Raw genomic sequence first — 24840 nt, 5'->3', positions numbered from 1 at the left:
TACCTAACTAATAGGCATGCAGTAACAATGATAGATTTTCCTAAACTACAACTTAGGCTGAGGCGGCTGATGGGCTACTGAATAGATTCTATTGTAATATAAATATTAAATATGATAAAAGTTCCATTAGTTTTAGTGTTGAAACAAACCTCCTTCCATGAGATTTTAATTAATAAATAATAATTCAAAAAATTATTTGAAATTTGCTTTTAGAGACTCTACATGCCTTTCACAATTAGCTCTTAAAAACATTTATCATATGTTTCATCAATCCAGTATAAGTAATGACTACTGACTAAGGTTCAGAAGTTATAGGAGTTGCATATTGTTCTGTATGCTGTTAAAATATAACAGACCAAGCTGGAAATCCGAGCTATACAATGTTGAGTTTAAAAATTGAAAATTAAAAATGCATATTTTGATAATTTTAGAGAAAAAGTGCATATTTCGACGATTTTCATTGATTTTCGTATATTTGTATATTATATATTTAATATTTTCTACAAAAATTAACTTTTTTTTCTTACTCAACCAATTTATTTCAAATAATGTTACAATTTTTCAGTTCAATAAAATCTCAAATGTCAATTGCTGGTAACACGCCATATTTTTTATTTTATTTCCTATATAAGAGTTTTAAATAATACAATTTTTTTAAATATATATTTTTATAATTTTTTTCTGTGTATATTAATTAATAAGTGATACACTTTTAATAAATAAATACATTTTTGTTTTGCATATTTCAGATTTTTTAATGCAAATTTTATAATTTTGTCTTGAATATTTTGCCTTTTTTTGCTCCTATAACTTCTGAACCCTAGTAATAACAGTTAAAATAAACAATTTTCTGAAAATGGAATCAAAATTAAAATGTATGTCTATTAAATGTTAATAGGTACCTATAATATAGGTGTTTAGTACCTAAAAATCTGTATCCTGGACCAGCTGGACCTATTATTTATAATTAATTAAATAATATTTTATAAGATAAAAATTAAAAATTATTATATAGATTAGAAGTAGGAAGCAACTTAATTTAAAGAACCATTTTTTTTTTTTTAATGTACAAAGGTATATTTACTAGTAACAGTTCCAATTTTTTTAGTATTTAGTTTCAATTTTAGGGCCCAATGAATTGGCCTTAAATTTAAAAGTAAGAATATTTTCTGTTTTCATATTTTGGTGTTTTATACCTACTTTAATTTTATTTATTATAACATAATTTTTTTAAATATAATAATATTACCTATATATTTTAGATATTATATTTAAACTAAACTTAAATTATTAAAATTATTAAAATCTTTAAATACATATATTGCAATCTGCAAATAACTGACTGCTATTAAATAATTATAGAAATTTCATCTATATTATGTTCATTCAGTATTTACCCAAGTTGTAATTTTTGTTAAAGGATCATGAGAAGATTACATTTATAATTATATAAATTACATAAATAATATAAATTTTAATGTCTAATAGTTATACACTAATACCTATATTTAAAAATGTTTTGAACATTTAGACCTATACAATTACATATAACTTACAAGTAATTATATTGTGTTAGTTTCCTACTCATTCAATGTAAATATTGTCTTTAGCTTATTCAAATAAATAATAATTTATTATCTACTGAATATGTGAGTAAAATAAAAATAGTTTATTATTATTAGCATGACATATTTTGCGTAGTTATAAGAAAATAGCATGTTAATATTTTATATTATTGTCTATTATTCCCTATAATATATAAATAAAAAAAATTACAAGCAAATTGATTGTTAAGTAGTTATTAATTTAATATATATATTATACAATATATTTAATTGTGGTGAAAAATATTAGTCAAAAAAAAAAAAAATTTACAATAAGACCATTCACCATTGAACCTGAACGAACAATGTTATTAGTTATCAGTTTATCACTTATCTTTAAGAAAGATTAAAGTAAAAATTATTTTTACTTAGATTAAAGTAGTGTTTAAACATTATTATTTATCTGTTATTAATTATTATTATTATTATTACAACGGAAAATACGGGGTAATAAATTGTAAAAAAAAATGAAAATATTTTTCACTTCTATTTAAATCTAAACGTAAATATAACGTGTAAAATATAAATTATTCATTTTTGTAGCGATTTTTAATAATTCTATGATATATTAATATATTATTGTATAATTGAATTATTATGCATTATTACGCGTAGTGCATATTGAACCATATTTGGTACAGTGCGTACACGGAATTATAATATAATATTATACGGTACGGCGGCGACGCAACGTTGATGCGATTTAAAATAATTTTAAATCAAAAATCTCAACGGAATTTTCCCTTTCCCGTATCGGAACGAGCCGTCGTCGTGGATTCAGAATATGTCGTCGGTCGATGGTCGCGGGGTGGTGGGGTCGACGCCGACGCCACACATTCTATCGACGCGACAACGCTGCCTACCTCCATAGTGACGGTTACAAAACGACCGTTGCGCCGTGTTCGGACATCCCCACCGGAAAAAAATATTGTTGTTTACGCGCTACGCAGCGGCGGCGCACTGACACCATCGACGTGATTACCGGACGTTAAATTCGAACGCGGAAATCACAAAAAAAGTGAAAAACCCGCGCTTTTATTGTTTCGTTGTTCGTGTCCCCGCCGATCGCATTCCGCCGACGTCGAGTCGACCGTTTTCGTCGTTTGTTTTTTCCGACGACACCGCCGCAGAAAACCTTCCCGTACCGAGTTTCGCCGTCGTCTGTTTTTTCATTATCCAGCGAGTTGTGACCAACTCAGCCGGACAGATCTGCATCTGCTGTTCTCAAGCGGTACACCATGGACGACTTCACGGAGGTAAATCATTGAAATGAGTTATAGGTAGTCACTTTGATTATTATACAACAGTCAACTGTCGATAGACATGATATCAAACCACTATTATGGACACCGTGTGAAGGATTTAGTAAGCGTAGCTCTGCGGCATACAGCGTTCATCTTCGATAACAAATAATTTAATATAATGGTGTTATGAGCATAACACTTTGTGTTCAAATGATGTTTCATATATTAGGTGATTGTTTAGAAAAGTATACACACTTTGAATTAATATAATAATAAATATACTTTATTAACTCTTTAAGTTATAATTATATATTCTACGTAAGCACACTATTTAACTTGAATTAGTCGGTCACTGGACTGAACAGTTGGCAAGATCGATATACAGTTGCCCAGTCTCGTATAAGCAAAAAAGAGATTAGACACCTACATACCAGCGTCTTGCCATTTACTATATTATAGTTAACATAAAGACTATCTTTATTCTAAGTTTACATTGTTTACATAATGTTTGTTTACATTTTAAGCATATTATATAGGTAATCAAGTAAATCCATAATAGCTGATCTTATTGTTATTTTAATAAGGAAATCAATGTTCACTTTTTCTAGGTTCATACACAGCTGATACTTAAGTTTATACCTACCTATTTGAATTTAATTTTATGATTTAAATATAAATTACTTATTGGTATCTAGGTACCTGTGTAGGTATTAAAACAAAATCCGGTAGGAAAGTGCCACTGGTTTGTGGTTAGATACTAATCAAGCCTTTTGGATTTATTTTTATAATAATTACAGGTATATTTATCATACTCATTGGTTACTATTAGCAGGTGCTATAACTCTTTTAAATGTGGTTTCAAAGACTACATTTTTATTATATCAATAGACAACTTCAAGAATGCTATAATTTCCAATAAGTTCCTTTAATGATGCCTATGGATGAAGAAACATTTTAGTGAGAAGTAATCATTTAGTCAATTTTTTTCCATTTATTTAGTTTTGTTTGTTATTGTGTCAGATGACTATTTTAACTAGATTGTACAGGTAGGTAGGTACATATGAAAATTACAAACCATTTAAGATAAATAGATACTTAACTACACTTGAGATACTAATGAAAAGTACTTATATATTATCATTTAATTTATTCAATCATTATTAACTGTTATTAGTTACTACATAATATTTTCGATAATACCTAAATATATGTTATTTTCAAAAAATCTAAAAATCTTTACCACATTATGATCCAATTTCTATTCTGTAGATAAAAAAATTCAGGCATTGATTTGATTAATGTCAAGTTTGTAATTATTTAATAGGTAGATGTACCACTAAATGTATTTAGATATCACGCTTGTTTTTAGAAAATGTCCCGGAAAATGTTGTTTTTATAAAAAAAAAAAATATATAATAAAAAATTTCAAAATATAGGTAGATATTCAAATATCTATTAATTATCTATATGTCTATATATCTTAACCTATGCCCCCGCCTATGCCTAATTAAAGTGTATTAGGAAGAAATGAATCTCACAATTGTTATGTTGATATTTTAACACCAGAAGTTTTATTAATTTTGTTGAACTTTTTAAGCAGATTAATGTGCATAATCTATTTACATATAAATATTAAAAATATATTTGAAAATTTGAAAAATAAATCAACTACCTAACTATTTGTAGGTACTATCATATTATTTTACCTTCTTATTATTTAAATAGATATAGCTCTATTAAATTAAACATTAAATATTCAGAGGATGCTGTTCCTGCATGTGTTGTCTCTGTCTTATACGAGTAAACATAGAAAACATAGTAGGTATAACATAGTAATTGTGTTTTGATAGCTTTTATTTTATTCCTAGTGGAACTGTTTTTAAACTTAAAGGTAAGAATATGATCTATGTTTGTATGTTGTTTTTTTGCGATATTTCAAGTTTTACGATTGAAAAATAAAAAACAATTTAAAAATATAAGACCTGCTAGTACCTCGTATACAACTTATCTCATCACCACTCTTGTTTGTTATGGCCCCAGCCTAAGAAAATTAACTTAATAAATAAATAAAATAAACAATACAAATCCAAACAAGTAGTATAAACAATAGAATAAATCCTATAGGTATTGAAATAATTATAAATTTAAAAAAAAAATTCAGTATCCCGTTCAGTATCCAATTTTCATGTGTTTGACAAAAAAAACCGGGATAACCAATTTTTTTTTTTATTTTTTTCTGACTTCCATATACATACCTCTCTTAGATAATTACTTCAGTTGACCCCAGAATTTTTTTCCATTTTTAGTTCATGTGTACAAAATGTTACTGATATAGTATATGAAATGGTCTATTGTGTATTAGTCTAAAACCAGTTAGCTAATTATTAACTCTTAACCCATCTGATCCCCTATTAAACATTATATGGCCATTTTACTTACTTAAATTATATTATTTTTTGTAAAAATTTAATTCTTGTAAAACTGTTAGTAATTCACGGAAGGTAAACCACTATATAAAATTGTGTACACCAGATTGCAGATTTCCACTGATTTCCTATGATTTTCCATGATTTCCAAGGATTTCCAAAAATGTCTTATGATTTCCAAAAATTTCCTACGATTTCCAAACATTTTTAATGGTACTTTAACAAATCATCTTTGATATATCTTATAATTTATGTTAAAATACTGTATAACTTTTTATTTTACAAAAAATTATGTAAAAATACAGAGTGAAAATTTGTACCTAACATATATAATTTGACTGTTTAATTCAATGCAGTATGTACTCACCTAACCATAAAAATATCTATGTCAATTAAAACAATGTTTTTGTTCTAATATCCCTACCTTAGATACCACTATTTACTTAGGTATTTTGTAATACTATAGGTTGAAATACTATTGAACATTTGTGTAATATAATGTAATGTAAATAAAATAATTAAATTGAAAAAAACAACTACAATTTAGTCAGAAATTTAGTTTAGATTAAATTTAACACTCGATTTAACATCAATCATTTATTCATGTTTTTAAAAAAAAAGAAAATTGAACAAATTGATTATGGATATAAATATAAAACTAGATATAAATCATAAGTAATTCACTAAATTACTGTAATTCATTTTAACGTATTAAATTAAATTTTTCATATTGGTTTGAACAAAATAGGTACCTACCTATTAAAATATGAATAATGAAAGTCAAAAAAGTATTAATATGCCTATTATGATATTATTCAATTTTATTTTCCTAATCTATCACAAGTTATAAACATGATAATTTTAAGTTACACAATATGGTGGGGCGATAACCAATAAGAGTGGCAGGATGATATATTTTATAGGTACGGCGTACTGGTGGGTGTTAACAAACAAATACCAAACCAAATACAAACAAAAAATGATAATATAATAAATGTTCTTACCTAGAATAATAATTGTATCATAGTAATAAGCAGCGTTGGATAGTCACATGTTTCTGTATCAGCGTAACATACTACATTGCAAATTGTGATTCAAATTTTTAAAATGTTAGTGGAATTTTATTATGTAAAAAAAGTGAGATGGTTCTACAATTTAATTAGGTTTTTGTATATTAGAGTTAAGATTTAAATATTTATTTAAAATAAAATGTAGGTTTGTAAATTAAACCATGATGAAAATATAGAAGTATGTCAGAAACAATACGTGTTTGAATCTTGCGTGTGCATTTTCACTTTTTCCTATGTGTTAGTTTCTCTGATCTTAATGCTTTGGTATATGCGACCAATGAGAGGCGGAGAACGTAACACACAGTAAAAAGTGGAAAATACATGGATGAGAATGTTGCTGACCATACCTATTTACTTTGTCATGAATAAAACTATGAATTAGCATTTCCTTAAAAAACAAAAATATTTAAAACATAATTAAATGTACCTATGTACTTTGACTGGCAAACTGGCAAAGGATACTTACTATACATTGTTACTATTATGTGTATAATTTATAATATGTTCATAATCTAAATTTTTATTGTTTCCAGCGCATGTTGGAAAGAACACAAAGGCGTCAAGAGCTACTTGCATCAACATTGTCCCAGGTATCCCAACCAGTGCTAACACCTTCATCAGGCATAATGGAAACTTCAACAACAATTCAGCAATCACTTTCACCACCTTCGCGTCGTCAGCGACGCACTCGCCTTGCTGAACTTGCCAGCCAAGTAGATCAATGGTTGTCAGATGATCAGAACTTTAAACAAAGTGAAAATATTTCCAATCCCATGGTAAATAATGTGTCAAAAGTTATAATAATAAATTGTGTATAAAGTACAGTCATTGATTTTAGACTGGAAAGATGCCCTTTAATCCCAATTTGTTATTATTTTACAATAATTGTATTGATGTAATCTTTTGGTTTGTTATAAAATCATTGTTATAAGTAATGCAATATTAGTAATAGTACAAATATACCTTAAATAAGGTACGCTGTAAATGTGTATTTTGCACGTTAGAAACACTTTCTACACATTAGTAATATAGATGTTAACTATTTTTCTATTTTTTATTTAGAAGACAGAACAAATCAATGATAGCCAAGATGAATCTAAAAAATTGACAGATGTGTCCCCAGAATATACTTTTACAAAAGATACAATTAAGGTAATACTACACGATTATGCATACCAAGATTACATAAGTAGATATGTATTATTGAATTCGTCTCCATTGCTATATTATGAAATTTTAAATTATTATTAAAGTGTATTTTGATATCTTTGCTTTCTAGACTAATGAAAATAAATCAACTGGTACACAGCAACCAATACAGAAGCAGTATAGTAATAAACTTAAGCAATTTCGCCAACAGCAGCAGTCAAATAATGAACCTCTGCCTCAAAAAAATTCACCAAATATCACAGTTTCTTCTTTGACAGTTGCACAACGTCGAGCATTATTCGAGCCAAACAATGCTACTCAACAGCTGAGTAAAAAACCAATTACCACTACTACTGTAACCATATCTCTGACTAAAACTACTCCTGCTCCTGTTATTACTAAAACCTCAACGACTCCTAGTGAAGCAACAGAAAAATCTGAAGTAGATGTTATTAAAACGCCACCACGTCCTATTCCTTGTAGTGCATCTACTCCACCTTCAAGACGTGGTACTAGACCAAGGACAAGCCATGGTGCTGCTGCAGCCTCAAACAATTTGAGTGAACAGCATCGCTCTGTATGGACTCCACCATGTATAAAAAATGTTCTTCTAAAAAAGAAATTGATCAATGAACTGGAAGATTGTGAACAAATTTCCGATAATAGTTCAAAGGATACAATTGGAAAAAAAAGTCCTTTTGATAAATATAATCCAGGTACAATATAATAATTATATAATGATTTTTTTTTTTTTTTTTGAATTTACCTTAAATAAAACAATTCGGTATTACACTTGTTTATCTTTGGTTGATCAACACATTTTGGCCACATTGACAAACAATCCTGATCCACAAGACTTGATAGACATCAAATGAAAGTATTTTTCAATAGACTGATGATGAATCATTGTAATAATAGCTTTAAGAAGATGTGATACCCGCATTTGTTGTCTCGGTTTTACAAGTGCCTAACATCAAAACCTGTTATTTGCATGGGAAAGAACCGAGAAGTCTACAACTATAACTAAGAAACCAAATTTTCACCATGAAAAAAGGAGAATTTTAAGTGTGTCACAGTGTTTTTATTTTTTTGATAAGACTAATGTATAAAAAGTTATTGAAGTTTGAAAAACTTAAAAATATCAGTTTTTTAAAAGTATTGAAACTTGTTTCTTATTAAAGAATTTAATTATTATTATCAAATAAATAAAAACTTTATGCTATAGAAAATATTATCTTCTATATTGTGTTGACTTTTGGTGTTTCTACTAAGAGTACAGACTGAATGGTTTCTATCTCCCGCTAAACAGTTTTTGTAATATTATGCACTTGTTAGACCGAGACAACACATGTGGGTATCACGTTCTCTTAAGAAGACGTCATATGGGCATTTGTTGTTTCTGTCTTAAAAACATATATATTTATTTTTATTCACAATAATACATTTTACTTGGTAATTTATAAAATTACAATGATAAGAATAGAGATTCATTTGACATGATGTCTTTTTTAACAGATTGCTTGAAATACAAGCCACCTTCACCATCTGCCAACTTGTATCCGGACCTATCTTTGATAAAAGACGATGACTGTGAAATTGAAACTTCAATAACTCCATTGGAAACCCAATCTATAGCATGCAAAGTAATTGTGTTTTTTTTTTTTAATGCATATATTTTACTAACAATATCTAATGATTATTGTATGTAGAGACGCAGCAATGGAAGTAGTGCTTTAAACACTTCTACTGCATCTTCTGAATCTATACCTGAAGACTGCGATGATGCTGACATTTTGGGTGCTAAACGCTATCGGAGCCAACAGAAAGAAAATAATCCAATTGATGTAGCTGCACTTCAAGAGGTTATTATTGTCATATGTATTTATACATACATTTATATATACAGCGAGATCACAATTTATGATACCACTAAATATTTCAGGGGGATGGCCTTGTATTTAAATGGATTTTTGGGAAGTAATATGGAGTACCTAAATACATATTTTCAGATAAATTTCAAATTTTCAACAACTTTGGTGTGCGCATGCACAATACAACTTGCAATTTTTAATGGAAACACTATTTTTTTCTAAATATTCGGATATATTATTTATTTTTAAATTTTTTCAGATCAAAAAAATTTTTTTTTTCTATTTACAAAACTGACTAAGCAAGAATAAGCCAAAATTTGGATTTATACATAGTTTTTGTTTACTAAAATTTTCATTTATAACCATTAGAAATAATAAAATAAGTGTGAAATAATTAAACATTATTTTTAGAGTTTGATATTTCGTAAATTGTATTAACTAAATGTATAACAAAATGTTTATACTAACTACTAAGTATAGTAATATTAAAATAAAAATTACAATTTATTAACTAAATTTATCTTTTGAATTTTTCAAAATTGTCGTCTTTATGTTTTAAACATGATTCAAGTAGCCTCAAAAATTCAGTCTTAAGTTTCTGCCTTGCTTTAGTCCTCACTTAAAAATATCACATGCTACCTGTACTTTGATTTTAAATCCTAAAATATAATATATAAATTATATCCTATAATGGATCTATATAATCCACAGTATTCAAGTATCGAGAAATATTAAGACGTCTTAATATAGTTTAATTTTGTTAATAAATTTTATTTTTTTTATAATATTAATATTACTATTATCGGTATACATATTTTGTTATGCATTTAATTAATATAATTTATGAGATACTAAACTCTAAAGATAATGTTTAATTATTTCACACTTATTTTATTATTCCAGTGGTCATAAATTAAAATTTAATTAGACACAAATTATGCATAAATTCAAAGTTTGACTTACTCTAACTTCGGCAGTTTTGTAAATAGAAAAATCTTTTGATAAGAAAAAAATAAAAAAATAATAACCTATCCGAATATGTAGAAGTAAAATAGTATTTCCATTAAAAAAAAAAATGTAATATGCATACCAATAGTGTTAAAAATTTGAAATTTATCTGAAAATATGTATTCTATCACCTCCCAATACCATTTCAATACAATACCATCCACCTGAAATATTTAGTGTTACCTTAAATCATGATCACACTATATAATTTATATTTTATATTTACTAATGATATATACATTTAAAGGAAACTTCTCAATTCTCGCCTGTCACAGTGATTAATACCCCTGGTGGTGGCCACTGTTCTATGTTGTCAAGTCATGCAGGTAGTCCTCTGTCTCAAGCCTGTTCTAGTTTTATATTTCAACGTGGTAATGAAAGTCTCTATGGTAATAAAAGTTTTTCTACCTCAATGGAGCAAAGGCAAGGTTTAGAAGATCAGCAATCCAGTGCACACGCCAACCAATTACCTGAGTCACGGCTTATTGACAAATACTTTGAGTTTGTGAATTCTGATGGAGAAGAAGAATCATCAGAACTTATTCCCCGTAATGTTCTATCACCTAATCAGTTAGGTCCTCGTGGCCGACTCCAGTTTGATGACAGCAAACATATTGATGATGTTGAACCTGACAAACATAACAGTAGCAGCAGCAGCAATAGTAGCAGCAGTATTAAACCAGCACTTGTACACACAGTGAGCACATATCGCAAACAACAGCAACAACTCCGTTTAAATGGTGCAAATTCTTCTAGCAAGGTATCTATTGTTCATATTGTTATTATTTTAAACATTTAATCAAATTACCTTAGGTAACAATACATTTTTAATGTTGATTTATAACACTTATTACATTTTGTTACTTACCTTTTATTTTACGTATCAAGTTCAACAGAAAGACCTGATAAATTAAATAACTTGTTCTAATCAATATTCAAAAATTTTTTTATTATAAAGCATTATAATATAATTTTTTGACGCTTATACTTCAAATGCAGTATAACATTTTTATTTTAAAATAGTGAAAATAAAACAATTTTAATAATTGTATTAAATTGTTTTTATTGAATAATTGCTATACCAGACTTGTCAATCAAATTTTTTGAAAAATGTTGATGATAAACTTTAAATCAAGTAATAAGTCTTATTCTTATACTTTATTTTGAAGTAAATTAAATTGAAACAATTATTTTGAGAATTATCTGAGATAAGCATATATCTTAAATTAGTCACTATCTATGTAATTTTTCAAGTTTTGTCATATGTAACGAGCTGTGACTTTATCTATATTTACTTATGAGTCCCTGGTAATAATATCATAATAATAATGCTGGAGAGCAGCGGCGTAGTGCTAATAATAGTCATAATACATCTGACACTATATATCTCACTACTCATATAAATATTCTATAATATATTATATATAAATAGGCCACGCAGGAATTGTGTGTTTTACGGAGATCGTGTTACAATGTTTTATATAAGGAACATCCGGTTAACTGTCCGTGTAACCACAAACCACAGTCACACGCACCATATATGGCCATGAGAGTTACGTAACATAGATATGACCACTGGAGTAGGGACTAGGGATTTCTCTACGAGAGGAGCTCGTAGACCGTACGATAGTCAGACGAACTTACCAACAACTAGCGACTGGAAGCTGAACACACTAGAAGTCACATCTCGTTATTACCATTAAATAAATTAATTGAACTTAGTCATTTTTTCAATATTATTAATTATTGGACTTGTAATAAATAAAATATTATTCAAAAAAAACATCAAGTGTTGATTATTCCATTCAACTTCTTGACGATCCTAGAAGGGCTCGTTACACATATGTTAAATTTGTATCAATTTGTCATTTTAGTTTATCAGGTCTGTCTGTGCATCCCATGTATATAACGACCCTGTATTTATGTGTATATTTATTTATAGCAACAAATGAGAATTCCAGAACGAGTAAATGAAGAACATGATGAAGATACTGATGAAGAAGAATTACATTTGCAAGAGCTAGAAAAAGTTGCTGCACGGGCTAGAGACTTAGAACGAACAGTGGTACCAGAGCAAGACCGCATTATTGAGCAAGCCACCCAAGCTTTAAATATTTGCGATGTGTACAGGCAAAAAAATACCCTTCGGCCAGTGACTTCTCATCAATTTTCACCTGAGCATATACACGCTGAACGACTTTTGTTGATTGCAGGTAACCACCGTAGTCATGGCTAGTTTAATGTTGCTAAAGTATGCCTTACACAATATAATTATTTAAAGGCACTAAAAAGTTTATTAAGTTATTTTTTCTAAATACTTTAAAAAAAAAATTGTATTATAAGAATTGTTATACCAAATAAAGGTTTTTGTTAATATTTCTGAACATTTTGTCAAACAAGTAACTTATAATTTTACAAGCTACAGAAATCTTTACTTTAAACAATCTTTTAATTTATAACTTATCAAGTCAATTTATTAATCATCTTGATATTTGTATGTTTTTTTATGTCAAATTTTGAACTTTTTTAAACATTATTTTATGCGAAATTATATGTTTGATCAAATGATACTACTGTCATTGACAATTGAGGACTTGTTATCATAATATTATTGTATAATGTGAAAAGGCACAAGTCTTAAATATTTTTTTTAGTGCACAAATTATATTACAGACTGATATATTTAATAAGTTGGCTAATTCTTATGATAAATAATTTTTTTTATTAACATTAACATCTTAATATTTGTGAATGTTCCTATTTATTGATAGAAAATTGTTTTTATACATTCAATTTTTTATGATTTATAGGTTTGAGACGAACAGACGCAGTTCGTGAGGCTCAACGACTTCGTGTTGAACGCACATTGTTACCAGGTGGCATCATGGGAGAAAGATCTGCTTATTTAAACGCTCATGGTGATGGAAAGACTCTCGTTATTCAGAGTCTTCGTGTTCCCATATTATCATCTTTGAATAGTGGTGGAAACCACAATAAGATTAAGCATAATTCAGGTGAGGGGTTAGAAAACCTTACTAGATGGCCAGGAGGGTATAGGTATTTTGTTTGTGCAATCCGAGCGGTGGCTACTGTTCACCGACCACCAGTGACTGCTGCTTCCCGACCGGCTGATGCAGTTGAAGAATCAGTGTTTCGATTCTCCAATGATGCTTCCACCTGCCGTAACACAGATGAAATAAATTATGGATATGTTGAATTTATTACTAAAAAAAGAGTCAAAAACTCTGGTAGCCGAAAGTGTCCAGGTCCAACAGAATCAGAGGGTGCCCCTATAATGATCCATGGGTTGGATGACAGAGGATGGAAAATCACCGTTGAGCTATATGGTGTATCACCAACAGGTACAGGGGAAAATGATCACCACAATGGTAGTAATGTCAAAGAACATGATGTCCACGAAAATAGGAGTGTATTGGTCAGTATATTGTTTTAGTCATTGTTGTTAATATTGTGTATTTAAATAAAAATTGTTTAATTAATCGGTATAATCCAGGGGATATTAAAATATTTATTTATTTATTTATAATTATACATAAGTTATATTAAGATTTAAGTATATATTAATTTACACATTAAATTTATGGGACGGATGATACAATTTTACAACACAGGTGCACCTCTGTAAAGACAGTGACGCAAAGTTTGGGAACCGCTGGTATAATCTAAGTTCTATAAATAAAAATTGATTACAGCACATTTGAATGGCCATAGATTATAGAGTAGTTTTTCTCATTGTAACTGGTAGCTTGTTGTATAATATTAATACAATGAAAATTTGTTGTGACTCGTTAGAAGCAGATAAATAAAGACGGATGATATTATAGTTTTACTTATAATCAAGATTAATATTAATGTTTATAAATATATTCATTATTCATTATTGTTAATATTAATTACAATTGAAGATTCAATACATATTACTTACAATTCAATACCTTTTATACATTTGATATTTGAATTTTATTAAAGTAATCCTCGTTTCATAGAATATTTAGTGCTAACCGAAATTTCTAATAAAACCAATGCTTATCTTTCATGATCTTTGGTGTCTTATTTTTTGTTACAACATTTTTCATAATTACACTGCACAAGCTTCTGAAATTGTGGTACAAATCTAAAATTGTTTTGCTCATCATTGGTATCATTATTTGGTTCATCTTGATTATTGTTCATGAAATATTTGATAATTTCTTCATATAATGCAAATGTATTATGGTCAATAGATCTGCTTGTAATAAATTGGAGATTAATAGTGTATAATTTATTTTATTTTACTCGGAGTGGAAATTTGTTATATTCGCTATAAATGTATGTTTTTACATCTATGCTGGTGTTGAGATGTTTTGCTCATTTTAACCAATGTTCATTGTAATGATTTCTACTGTTATAGTAAATACTATGTTTGTGTAGGTATTCTTGAGCTTATTGTTATATTAACCCCTTGCTATACTAAATATTTTTAATAATTTTACACAATATAATGGATACTAGTTTGAGTTGTTTATTAAAAATAGATATTTTTAAGTTTTAATATATACTTTCATTTTTAAAATAGGACAAGCTATGGTCAACAGTCACTACTCCCAGTAAGGAACCCAAAAAACATCATGGCTCTACAGCAACAACATGTATTGAATCGCCAGGTGGATCAATGGCTGTGCGGAATACAGTGTTCCGACAACTTGGTTATTTCGTATTTTCTGATGGTCAGGTGGACCGCAAGCAGTTTACTTTGAATAAGGTTTTTACATAATTTTCTATCTATGTCTATGCATATATTTGTTATTTATATTTATATTTGTTATTATATGCCCAGGTGCATCAATCTGGTTCAAACAGTTCAAGGGTTAATACAAACATTGCTGCAGAAGAAACGGTGCGCATCCGCATGTGCCTTCTAGAGGAAGGAGAGCAATATGAAAATGACTCAGATGATATCAATTTTGACAGCAAATCTTCAGAAACCAATACATATGCTGCTAATAGCAGTAAAGCACTTAGGATTCAAAAACAACTAAAATTTCCATTGGAGTGCAAACGATTGGAAGGATTTTTAACACTTTTTGATGATCATGAGTTACGTTCACACAATTTTGTACGGGAGTCTCAGTGGAAACGTCATACAGACATTGGTGATTGCTCTAAAGGTGGCACTACTTCGTGGCGTCGTCTTTGGTTTCGGGCTGAAATAATTGATGTTAATCAACAAAAATCAATTAATATCAACGACAAACTACAAGAACTGCAAAATGACAAAAATTTAAAGCAGCGAACCATAGTGTTACGCTATTGGATGTATCCTGAGTATGCTGAACAAGAACGAGAGGTACCAATAATACATTTATTAAGAGGATTACAGCTCATGTATTTTTCATATGTTTTAGACCATTGAGTGGTGGTAAATTACATATACTGCATAATGTCTGATTTTAATTTTTATTGTATGTATAAATTCTTCTACAAAATATCCAGGATATTATGGAAATAATTTTCTATTTTAAACTTTTAAGAACCTTAAAATTAAGTTATTACTCATAAAATTCCGTGAGATAATTGCATCATTTTTGTATTTATTTTGATCATATCTTACTTTAGATGGAACAATTTATTTCTAAGTAACCTAGTCTAGAATCTTATGAATTCAACAATTTTTCTAAATTACAATCAGACTTAAAGATTAATGTTTAATTAACTACCACTTTTAGTAGTTTAATAATATTAAACTACTAAAATAATTTAATATTATTTGTAGAATATGCAACAAAAAAGTTTTTATTTTCTGCAATGCATTGGCATAGGTGTATGTATCCAAAAGTTAATTCTATAAAGAAATATATACACTAATGTTTATGTCATATAAATTGTTTAAAATTGACTTCTCAAAACATATTAAGCTCTAGCCTTCTATAAAGTTATATACATTGTACAAACTAAACTTAAAAATGTACTCCTCCATTTTTAATATATTATCTTTTTCTATATAAAATATTAGAAAACTAAAATTTAAACTGTATTTAAATCCTAAATCAATGAAATTTACAGAAGGTCATAGGTCATATGTCAGTTCTATTGTTGGTGCCTAATTTCAAGTTTTATGACAATATTTTAAAAGATTTTTGTATCCATTAATGCAATAAAAGTTTGTTAAATTTGAAAAGTATAAAAATTAAAAAGTTTTCAAACAATTAAAGCTTTTTTAGATTCAGAGATAACAATGAATGTAGTGATTTTATAATGATATGTGTTTTTGCTAGTTTCTGAAGTCAAAATTTTGACTAAACCATAAAAATTACGAAAATAGCAAATTATTTCTAGTTAGAAGTTAAAACAAACTTATTATTAGACATTAGTAAAATAGTGTGTTATATTAATTTTTCCAACATAAAAAAGATATCTTTGAAAATGCCATCACATTTTCAAAATAATATCATAATATACCTACTTTATAAATTTTATATAAATATGAATATATAGTAATATATTTAAATTTAAAAAAAAAACTCTAATTTTTAATTTTAATACACCATTTTGTCCAAATTTAAACTTAAAATGTTCATAAAAAATGATTGTGTTTATGTATTTAAATTGAAAATATTATAATTTATCAACTATAAAATAATTTGAAAATGTTTTTGAGTTTGATAAATATATCCAAATATGTACTTTATGTACTTTAAAAAAAAATCATGCATATGGATCTTTAATATATCTCAACTGCTATTATAACTACTTATATAACATTTTCAAGCTTTTTGTACCAAAAAATTAGATTTTATTAACATCAGAGAATAAAAACTAAAAAAATAAATAACCCAAATCGAGTCAAAATATATTGAATTACAATAACATCAGAAAAACTTTGTATAGAATTTTGTTTATTTAAGGGTGAATATCCAATTTCTAACTTCAAATATTCGTAAAATTATTCACTAATATGTTTAGTGGTATGTTTATATTAATTTCAATAAAATAAACCTTTGATACTTAAAATATTGTTTTCCGTATCGTGGATAAATTTGGTTTCTTCTATTACTAGTATAAATAGCTCTTATTATTTGTGCAATACAGTGTTTACAATTTATGGGTTTATAAAAGCCTCTTTAAAAATGTAGAATTTTCATTATAAAAAAAATATCTTATCATATTAAAATCATATCTGATAAACTTTTTTTACAAATTCATCTATCATATAAATAATATTGTCTACATTTTTGTCCAATGTTTTCTATGTATATAAAAATAGATTTCTGTCTCTTTGTCCTTTATGCATTCCTAAACAGCTGGATCGATCGCGATGAAATGTGGTACAGAGATATATCAAACCTATAAACAGGAGATAGGCTAAGTTAAAAATTGATAGGTCCAACCCCAGAAGAGAGGTGCTCTTATTGAGATTTTGAGATTTACGATGGGAATTTTTGTTTATTTATAGATGTTTGCTATTAGTGATTGTTGGTTATTATTATTATATAACATATATCCCTGCATTTGTGTAGTTTATTGTTAGCTAATAAATATATAGATACATAGATCTTTTTGTCTTTTGCACATTCCTAAATAGCTAGACCAATTGCGACAAAATTTGATACAGATATATATTAGACCCAGGATAGGTGATAGGCTAAGTTAAAAAATGATAGACCCAATTATCTTTAAATTGAATATTTGAATTGTCAGATTTTTTTCAATAAAATGAAGTTGCAAGAATAATTACTTAGTCTATTTTAACCGTTATCTATTTATATGTATAAAAATTGACTGCTAGCATGATCACAAGAAACGAATTTAACACACAGTTTGAAACATACAAGAGGTAGGATTTTTAACGGGCTTCAAATTGCACGGGTTCAGCTAGTAATATAAAAATACATAACTTTTAGATACATTTTTTACAGTAATTTTCCGATTTAAATAATAAGTTTATTAAATGGTCTTGTTTTTTTTTATTTGTCAAGTTTAAGAATGTTCCTTACAGTTGTTATAAATAATAATTTTTATATTTTTACAGCCATTAGGTAGCATTGACTTGAACTGCTGTTTGCCGACACCACCACCTGAAGAAAAAATTACAACTGCTGTCTCGGGTCAACATCAGAAACATAGACAAAAGCCAATCCCTGCAGCTCCGGCTCTTCCAGACCTATGCACCCGACCAAACACTCTGCGTTTGATTTTGTATAATGATGGCGTTGCATATGATAGCATGAATGATGAAAATCTTGGTGATGACAAAACTCATGAAGTGCTGCTGCTGGCCGCTGACACAGCAGAAGAACGACGTGAATGGTGTGAAACGATAAATGCAGCAGTGAATGCCATTAGTGAGCACCATGAACAGATCAGATTAGTTTTGGCTACTGAATTGAAAAATAAACAGCATAATGAAAAGGAACAACAACAACTCCGACACCAAGTTGAACAACGTACTGGTGCTTGGCCTACAACATCGGGTGGTACTCGCCAATATAGCAGTAAAAAAAAGAAGTTCTATAAGTAATTGATGACTTCAAAATGGATCCCTCAAGTTTTTTTTATAACTTGTTTCATATTTAGGCATTCTTTTATTAATTTTATATTATATTATTATTATAATTATTATTATTACTATTATTCTGTTTATTATTTTTTTTTATTATACCATTCAACATTACGTATAAGAAGTTATACTTGAATTTTTAAAATTCAACATTTCATAATATATTTAGCATTTTTTAAGTTGGAATTGAATTAACATTGTTTTCAATACAAGATAATTAAAAAATAAATTTTTTTTTATAAATTTTAATAACTAATTATGTTACATCATAATTTATTCATACACAAATTTTTCGTAGTTTGTCATTTTATGTTTTTGCGAATTATGATTATTATTTACATGTTTTTAAAACATATTGTAAGAAGTGAATTTACACCAATCTTATTTTATATACATTAAATATAATATTTGAATATTTAGTTGTTAACATCATTATTTCATGTTAAAGATATTGGTTGAAAATTAAGACTAAGGAAAAAATAATTAAAATATGAAACTTAAAATCATTATCAACACAACTTAAAAATATAACATTCAAACTTATGATATGTAATACTTCACTAAAATTTTTCTTGGTTTAATACCTTTTCAAAATAAATGAATATTTTGTTAAAAATTTACTAGAGGTCTATCAAGATAAGATATTTTTACTTATTATATTTTATTAACTAATAATAAATCTTATATTTGTAATATATTGTTCTTATGTTATAAATAGATTTGTGTAAGAACCAGGGGTTTATTTAGGTAGGGGCTGTTGTTGGCCCTGTTACCCTGAGCAGCAATTTTTTTTAAATTTAGAGGGATGGCAAATTTTAATGTTTTATAGGGATGTCAAATTTTTATTTTCTATATTTTTGCTTATTTGACCGTAAATGCATATTCGTTGTAAATTTCAATGAATTTACTTACTTAAACATTAATTATATGTTTTGGTTATAGGCCTTATAATTGCGTGTTAATATTTTATTGTATCGGTCAGCAGTTGATATTAATACATAGGTATCATATAACATATATACAATTATAATTGTTACAATAGTACCTATGTAGCAAACATATACATCAGAAATACTTGAGATAATCTTATCATACTAGAAGAAATAGCTTACCGGCTGTAATTTACCTAATTGTTATCATCGTTATATCGACTTAATAATATTAGTTTAGGGCTCAGGCAAGGACGCCAATATGGGGGGGGGGCAAGGGAAGGACATGTACCCAAACTTGGAAAATGTTTTGAATGTGATCAGAATTTATTTTTTTAAATAGAATTTAATATAGTATGAAAATCGGTTTATTTAGTTTGGCAAATCAGGTTATCAATTATAAATAACAACGCGCTTTATCCTTTCTATTCTATAGATAATTATCAATTCTTAAAATATTGTATATTGCCACAAATACGGCATGTATATGCGTGTGTAATACTGTGTAAACATACCATTTCCATATCCATATTATTTTATTTATAATCACAGATTTATGTAAAATTATATATATAATAAAGAAGTACGGAAACGGAATGTGTATTATTATACATGCCAATGTGTGACATTGTTTAGTGTTATCATAGGATAATATAATGTTAAATTATCTTATGATAAAAATAATTAATAATGTTCATTAGATATTATTATAAATAAATGTATTATTTATAATTTTATAAGTATTGTAATTTATAATATTAATTTAAAACCAAAAAGTAGAGATTAGAAGTGAAAACTATTCAGTGTTGAGTCATTATTCATCAATTTGTGTTGTATCTATGAGTTTACTGTTACTATTGTAGTTTCAAGTGTTAATAGTGTTATATTTAATAATAGAATAATTAGTACTATTAATAAATTTAAAAAATATGTATTTACTCCAAAACGTCAAGACCTAGAGTCAGAAACTAGTTCGTCACCCATTCATGAAAGTAAGTTTACAAAAGGAATCTATATTATATAATAATATGTAAAATATACAGATATACTAAATGTTAGATGGATCTAGACAGATTATACATTTTAATAGTAATTAATAACATAGATTTCATTATCAGTTATTTATTTTAATCAATACTAAATAATTGGAAAGTATAATTAAAATTTAAATGCCAAATAGTATACAATATTTGGTTTAATTTATTTACTTATTACTGTTCTGTTTTTAGATGATGAAAAAAATTGTAAAAATCAAAAACTATAGACTATTTTAAAACCAAAACTACAAAAATTGACATCAAAATTGTAGAGGAAAATATTAATAATCCAGCCATTACTATAGTCGATGTGTCAACACCATGTGAGTAATACAAATGTTTTATTCATAAAAGGAAGTTATTTTATTTATTTATTGTGTATTGTATTATTTAAAATATATTTAATTACTTATTAGACTTTTATTTTTTTTTTAACCATGCAAATAAATATACAAATACAAAGAATTGAATAATTATAAATTTTAATTTATATATAATTTATAAATAAAGATATCTAAACTATATTCTATATTATATTTATATAGATAATACACAAGTTACATCTACTAATAGTAGTATTTGTGCCAGCATCATTACCGATTTAGACATATCTGAAGTGGTATCAACACCTTGTAACTTGTAAGTTTAGGATTTATTTTATTCTGAGTTTTATTCATTTGAATACTTTTATTAAATCATGTTATGTGTAGGATTGAATATTTATTAAACATTTTATTTTATTTTTTCAATGTTTCTATATAATTATGTTAGTTTAATTACTTTTTAGGTGTAAGTAACGATACTAACAGTATGCATGATTTGTCAGATGTTGGAGATTTTATTAATATTCATCCAATTCCAGAACACAAAAAGTACGGTTTACTAAATAATCCATACAAACCAACTATAAATTATAATTTTAAAAATGACATGGAATCAAATTCTAAACGTGCATTTAATTTGAAGTACTTAGAAATGTATGACTGGATGTCTGGATGATTTATTCACCTAAATATAAAGGGGTTTTTTGTAATTTTTGCATTTTATTCAAACCTTATGTTCACAGAGGTAAACAAAGTTCTTTTGTTATTACACCATTTACAAAATTTTATCAGATTATTGAAGACTCAAAAAAACATGAAAAAACACAGTGGCATAATGATTCAAAAGTTACAGCAAAACTGTTTTTAGACAGTATAAATTCAAAAAAAAAAAATGTCATGGAACAAATTAACTCTACAGTACATCAAGAAATTTAAAAAAATAGAAAAAAAATTGAGACCAATCATTAAATCAATATTGTTTTGTGGACAGCATGATATTGCCCTTAGAGAAAACACAGCTGATAAAGGTAATTTTGTTGGTTTATTGAAATTTCGGTTTGATTCAGGTGATAAAATCCAAATATGTGTCACATAGAATTCAAAACGAAATTATTCAAATTTGTGGTCAAGTAATTTGTAATGATATTGTATCCCAAGTCAATAATTCAGTTGCATTTTATTTACTGGCTGATGAAACAGCAGAAAAGGAAGTTATCTATTGGTGTAAGATATATTGATATTAATTATGTTGTGCATGAGGAATTTATTGAATTTAGTGAAATACATGTTTTAAATGCAGAAGCCAGAAGGTGTATCAAGAAGTATATTAGAATCAATAGAAAAATGTTGAAACTTGTTGGCCTAGGGTTTGATGGTTGTTCAACCATGAGTGGTAAAGATAATGGTGTACAGGCAATTATACGAAAAATGTATCCAACTGCTTGTTATTTTCTTTGTGCTTCACATAAGCTAAATTTAGTAGTTAACGATCAAAATTCAATTCCTGAAATCAGAAATACTATTAGTTCTGTAAAGGAAATAATCAAGATTTTTAGAGAAAGTATTTTGAGAAGAAAACTTATTCCAAATATTCCATTATTTTGTGAGATACGTTGGTCTGAAAAGTACAAGTGTGTACAGCTATTTGATGAAAATTTCATTGAAATTAAAACTATTCTTGAAAAATTAACTATAGTTCAGAAGCAAATGCTGTTGCAAGGAATCGTGCATTTCAACTTTCATATCAGCCACATCAAATTGTACTTTTTTTGATTAGCTTAAAAGTAATTGCTTATTATTCCTCTGTTCTAGAACCGGTTGTGACCAAATTACAAGGCACAAGTGTTAATCTCCATTCTGTTCATACATTTGTTAAAACTGAACTTCTTGGCATACTAAATAAACATAGAGAACATAGCATGGAGTATTTTAATACAATTTTTGAGGAAATCACTAAAGCAGCGAATAGCTTAGATTTTATACTTAAAATACCTTATAAGCCTTCGAAAAACAAATCATCAGAGTCGACGATCAAAACATAACTGTTCATCAACTGATTCTATTAAAGATTATTACAGAATATCCATGTATATACCATATTTAGACTCTATTATTAGCTCGTTAAATAGTTGGTTTAATGAAAACAATGAGACTCCATTTAAATTGTGTTGGTTGCTTTCAAATGAAATGGTTAAACTACAAATAACTGAATATATTAACATACTTCAAGATATTGAAAATTATTTTAAAATAATTAATATACAAGTTAATGGTTTAATTTGATATGATTATTGGCAATTAAAATCACAATCATTTATAAATGATATAATGGTGGATTATAAAAAACTGTTAAAGGAGTGTGAATTTTTTTCTGCTGTCAAGAAAGGTATAATGATATATTATATTACATTGCCACCTACGACATGCATTGTAGAACGATCATTCAGTACACTCAGAAGAGTAAAGACATGGATGAGATATACATTGAGTGGAAGATGGACTTGATGACTTATATATGATAAGCGTATGTTGTAATTTTATTATTGTAATTGGAAACAGTATATTTAATTAAGAATAATATAATATAATTGTTGTAATTTGTAATTGTAATTGTGATCAGTATTCTTTTAAATATGACAAGGATATAACGGTTAGCCCGTTTTAGTTATAAAAAATATAATAATGATAATATAGGAAGATAACAATGTTTTACAGTGTATCCATATAACACTCTTCTCCCTTAAGCTTTAAATATTTCTTATTTTAATACAAATTTAATATATTAGGTACATTTATTTTAAATATCATATCAAATGTGATATAATTATAATTAATGAAATACTAATTGCTAAAATATACAATATATATATATATATTTATATCCAAGTTAATAACAAAAACAACCAATCTAAATTTTTTTTTTTTATTTATTTATATCTCTTAATTGGTCTATGTGTCGTCTCCAAATCCGTCCATCCTCTAGCTCAATTTCATAGTGAAGTAAACCAATTTTTTTTTATTCGTCCAAATCTCCATTTGTCTTTACCCAAATAATTCCTAGCTCCAACCCTTTGTCCTTCAGCTAACTCCCTTATATTAGGTTTTTGTATATCAGTTCTAACAATTTCTTTTGGTTTTATTAAATCTAATTTAGATCGGATCTCTCTCCCAAATATTATAAAAGATGGAGATGAATTTAAAATACTATGTGGCATCTTCCTATATTGCAATAAAAGTTTTGCTAGTACTAAGTCTATACTGTTACGTTCACTTTGCATTGCCTTCAATGATTGTTTTAAGGTTTGTACATATCTTTCAGCTAAACCGTTAGTAGCTGGATAATACGGTGCAGTGCGTTTATACTTAATACCATTTTGTTTTAAAAAAAGTGAAAAATCGTGTGCAATAAATTGTGTTCCATTATCTGACACTAATGTAGAACAAATTCCAAAACGTGCAAATAGTGAACGTAAAATAGTAATTGTTTTGTTAGTGGTTATCTGTTTCATGGGACATACTTCAGGCCATTTTGTAAATTCATCAACTATTACTAAATAATACATATTATTGACTGGTCCAGCATAGTCTATATGGATTCTTTCAAATGGTTCTGTTGGTTCCT

At 27.4% G+C, this 24840-nt stretch overlaps 2 protein-coding genes across 2 annotated transcripts; both read left to right on the top strand.

Moving 5' to 3' along the window:
* Positions 1-2505: 2505 nt before the first annotated feature.
* On the top strand, positions 2506-19880 carry scra (anillin, actin binding protein). The gene is made up of 12 exons (XM_015511672.2): positions 2506-2860; positions 6878-7120; positions 7407-7496; positions 7624-8209; positions 9009-9136; positions 9203-9355; positions 10620-11132; positions 12315-12585; positions 13183-13808; positions 14949-15134; positions 15210-15719; positions 18402-19880. Exons 1-12 carry the CDS (start codon positions 2843-2845, stop codon positions 18888-18890), a joined length of 3813 nt encoding a protein of 1270 aa, XP_015367158.2. The 5' UTR covers positions 2506-2842; the 3' UTR covers positions 18891-19880.
* A 1781-nt stretch (positions 19881-21661) lies between these two features.
* On the top strand, positions 21662-23952 carry LOC149062328 (uncharacterized). Its single transcript, XM_089215643.1, has 2 exons — positions 21662-22246; positions 23031-23952. The coding sequence occupies exons 1-2, from the start codon at positions 22111-22113 to the stop codon at positions 23258-23260; spliced, it is 366 nt and encodes a 121-aa protein (XP_089071769.1). The 5' UTR covers positions 21662-22110; the 3' UTR covers positions 23261-23952.
* The last annotated feature ends 888 nt before the right edge of the window (positions 23953-24840 follow it).

This window comes from Diuraphis noxia, unplaced genomic scaffold (assembly GCF_037042655.1).
Source record: "Diuraphis noxia isolate RWA-SAM2 unplaced genomic scaffold, SU_Dnox_SAM2 contig0001, whole genome shotgun sequence".
NCBI lineage: Eukaryota > Metazoa > Arthropoda > Insecta > Hemiptera > Aphididae > Diuraphis > Diuraphis noxia.
This window is presented reverse-complemented; position numbering and strand designations above follow the sequence as displayed.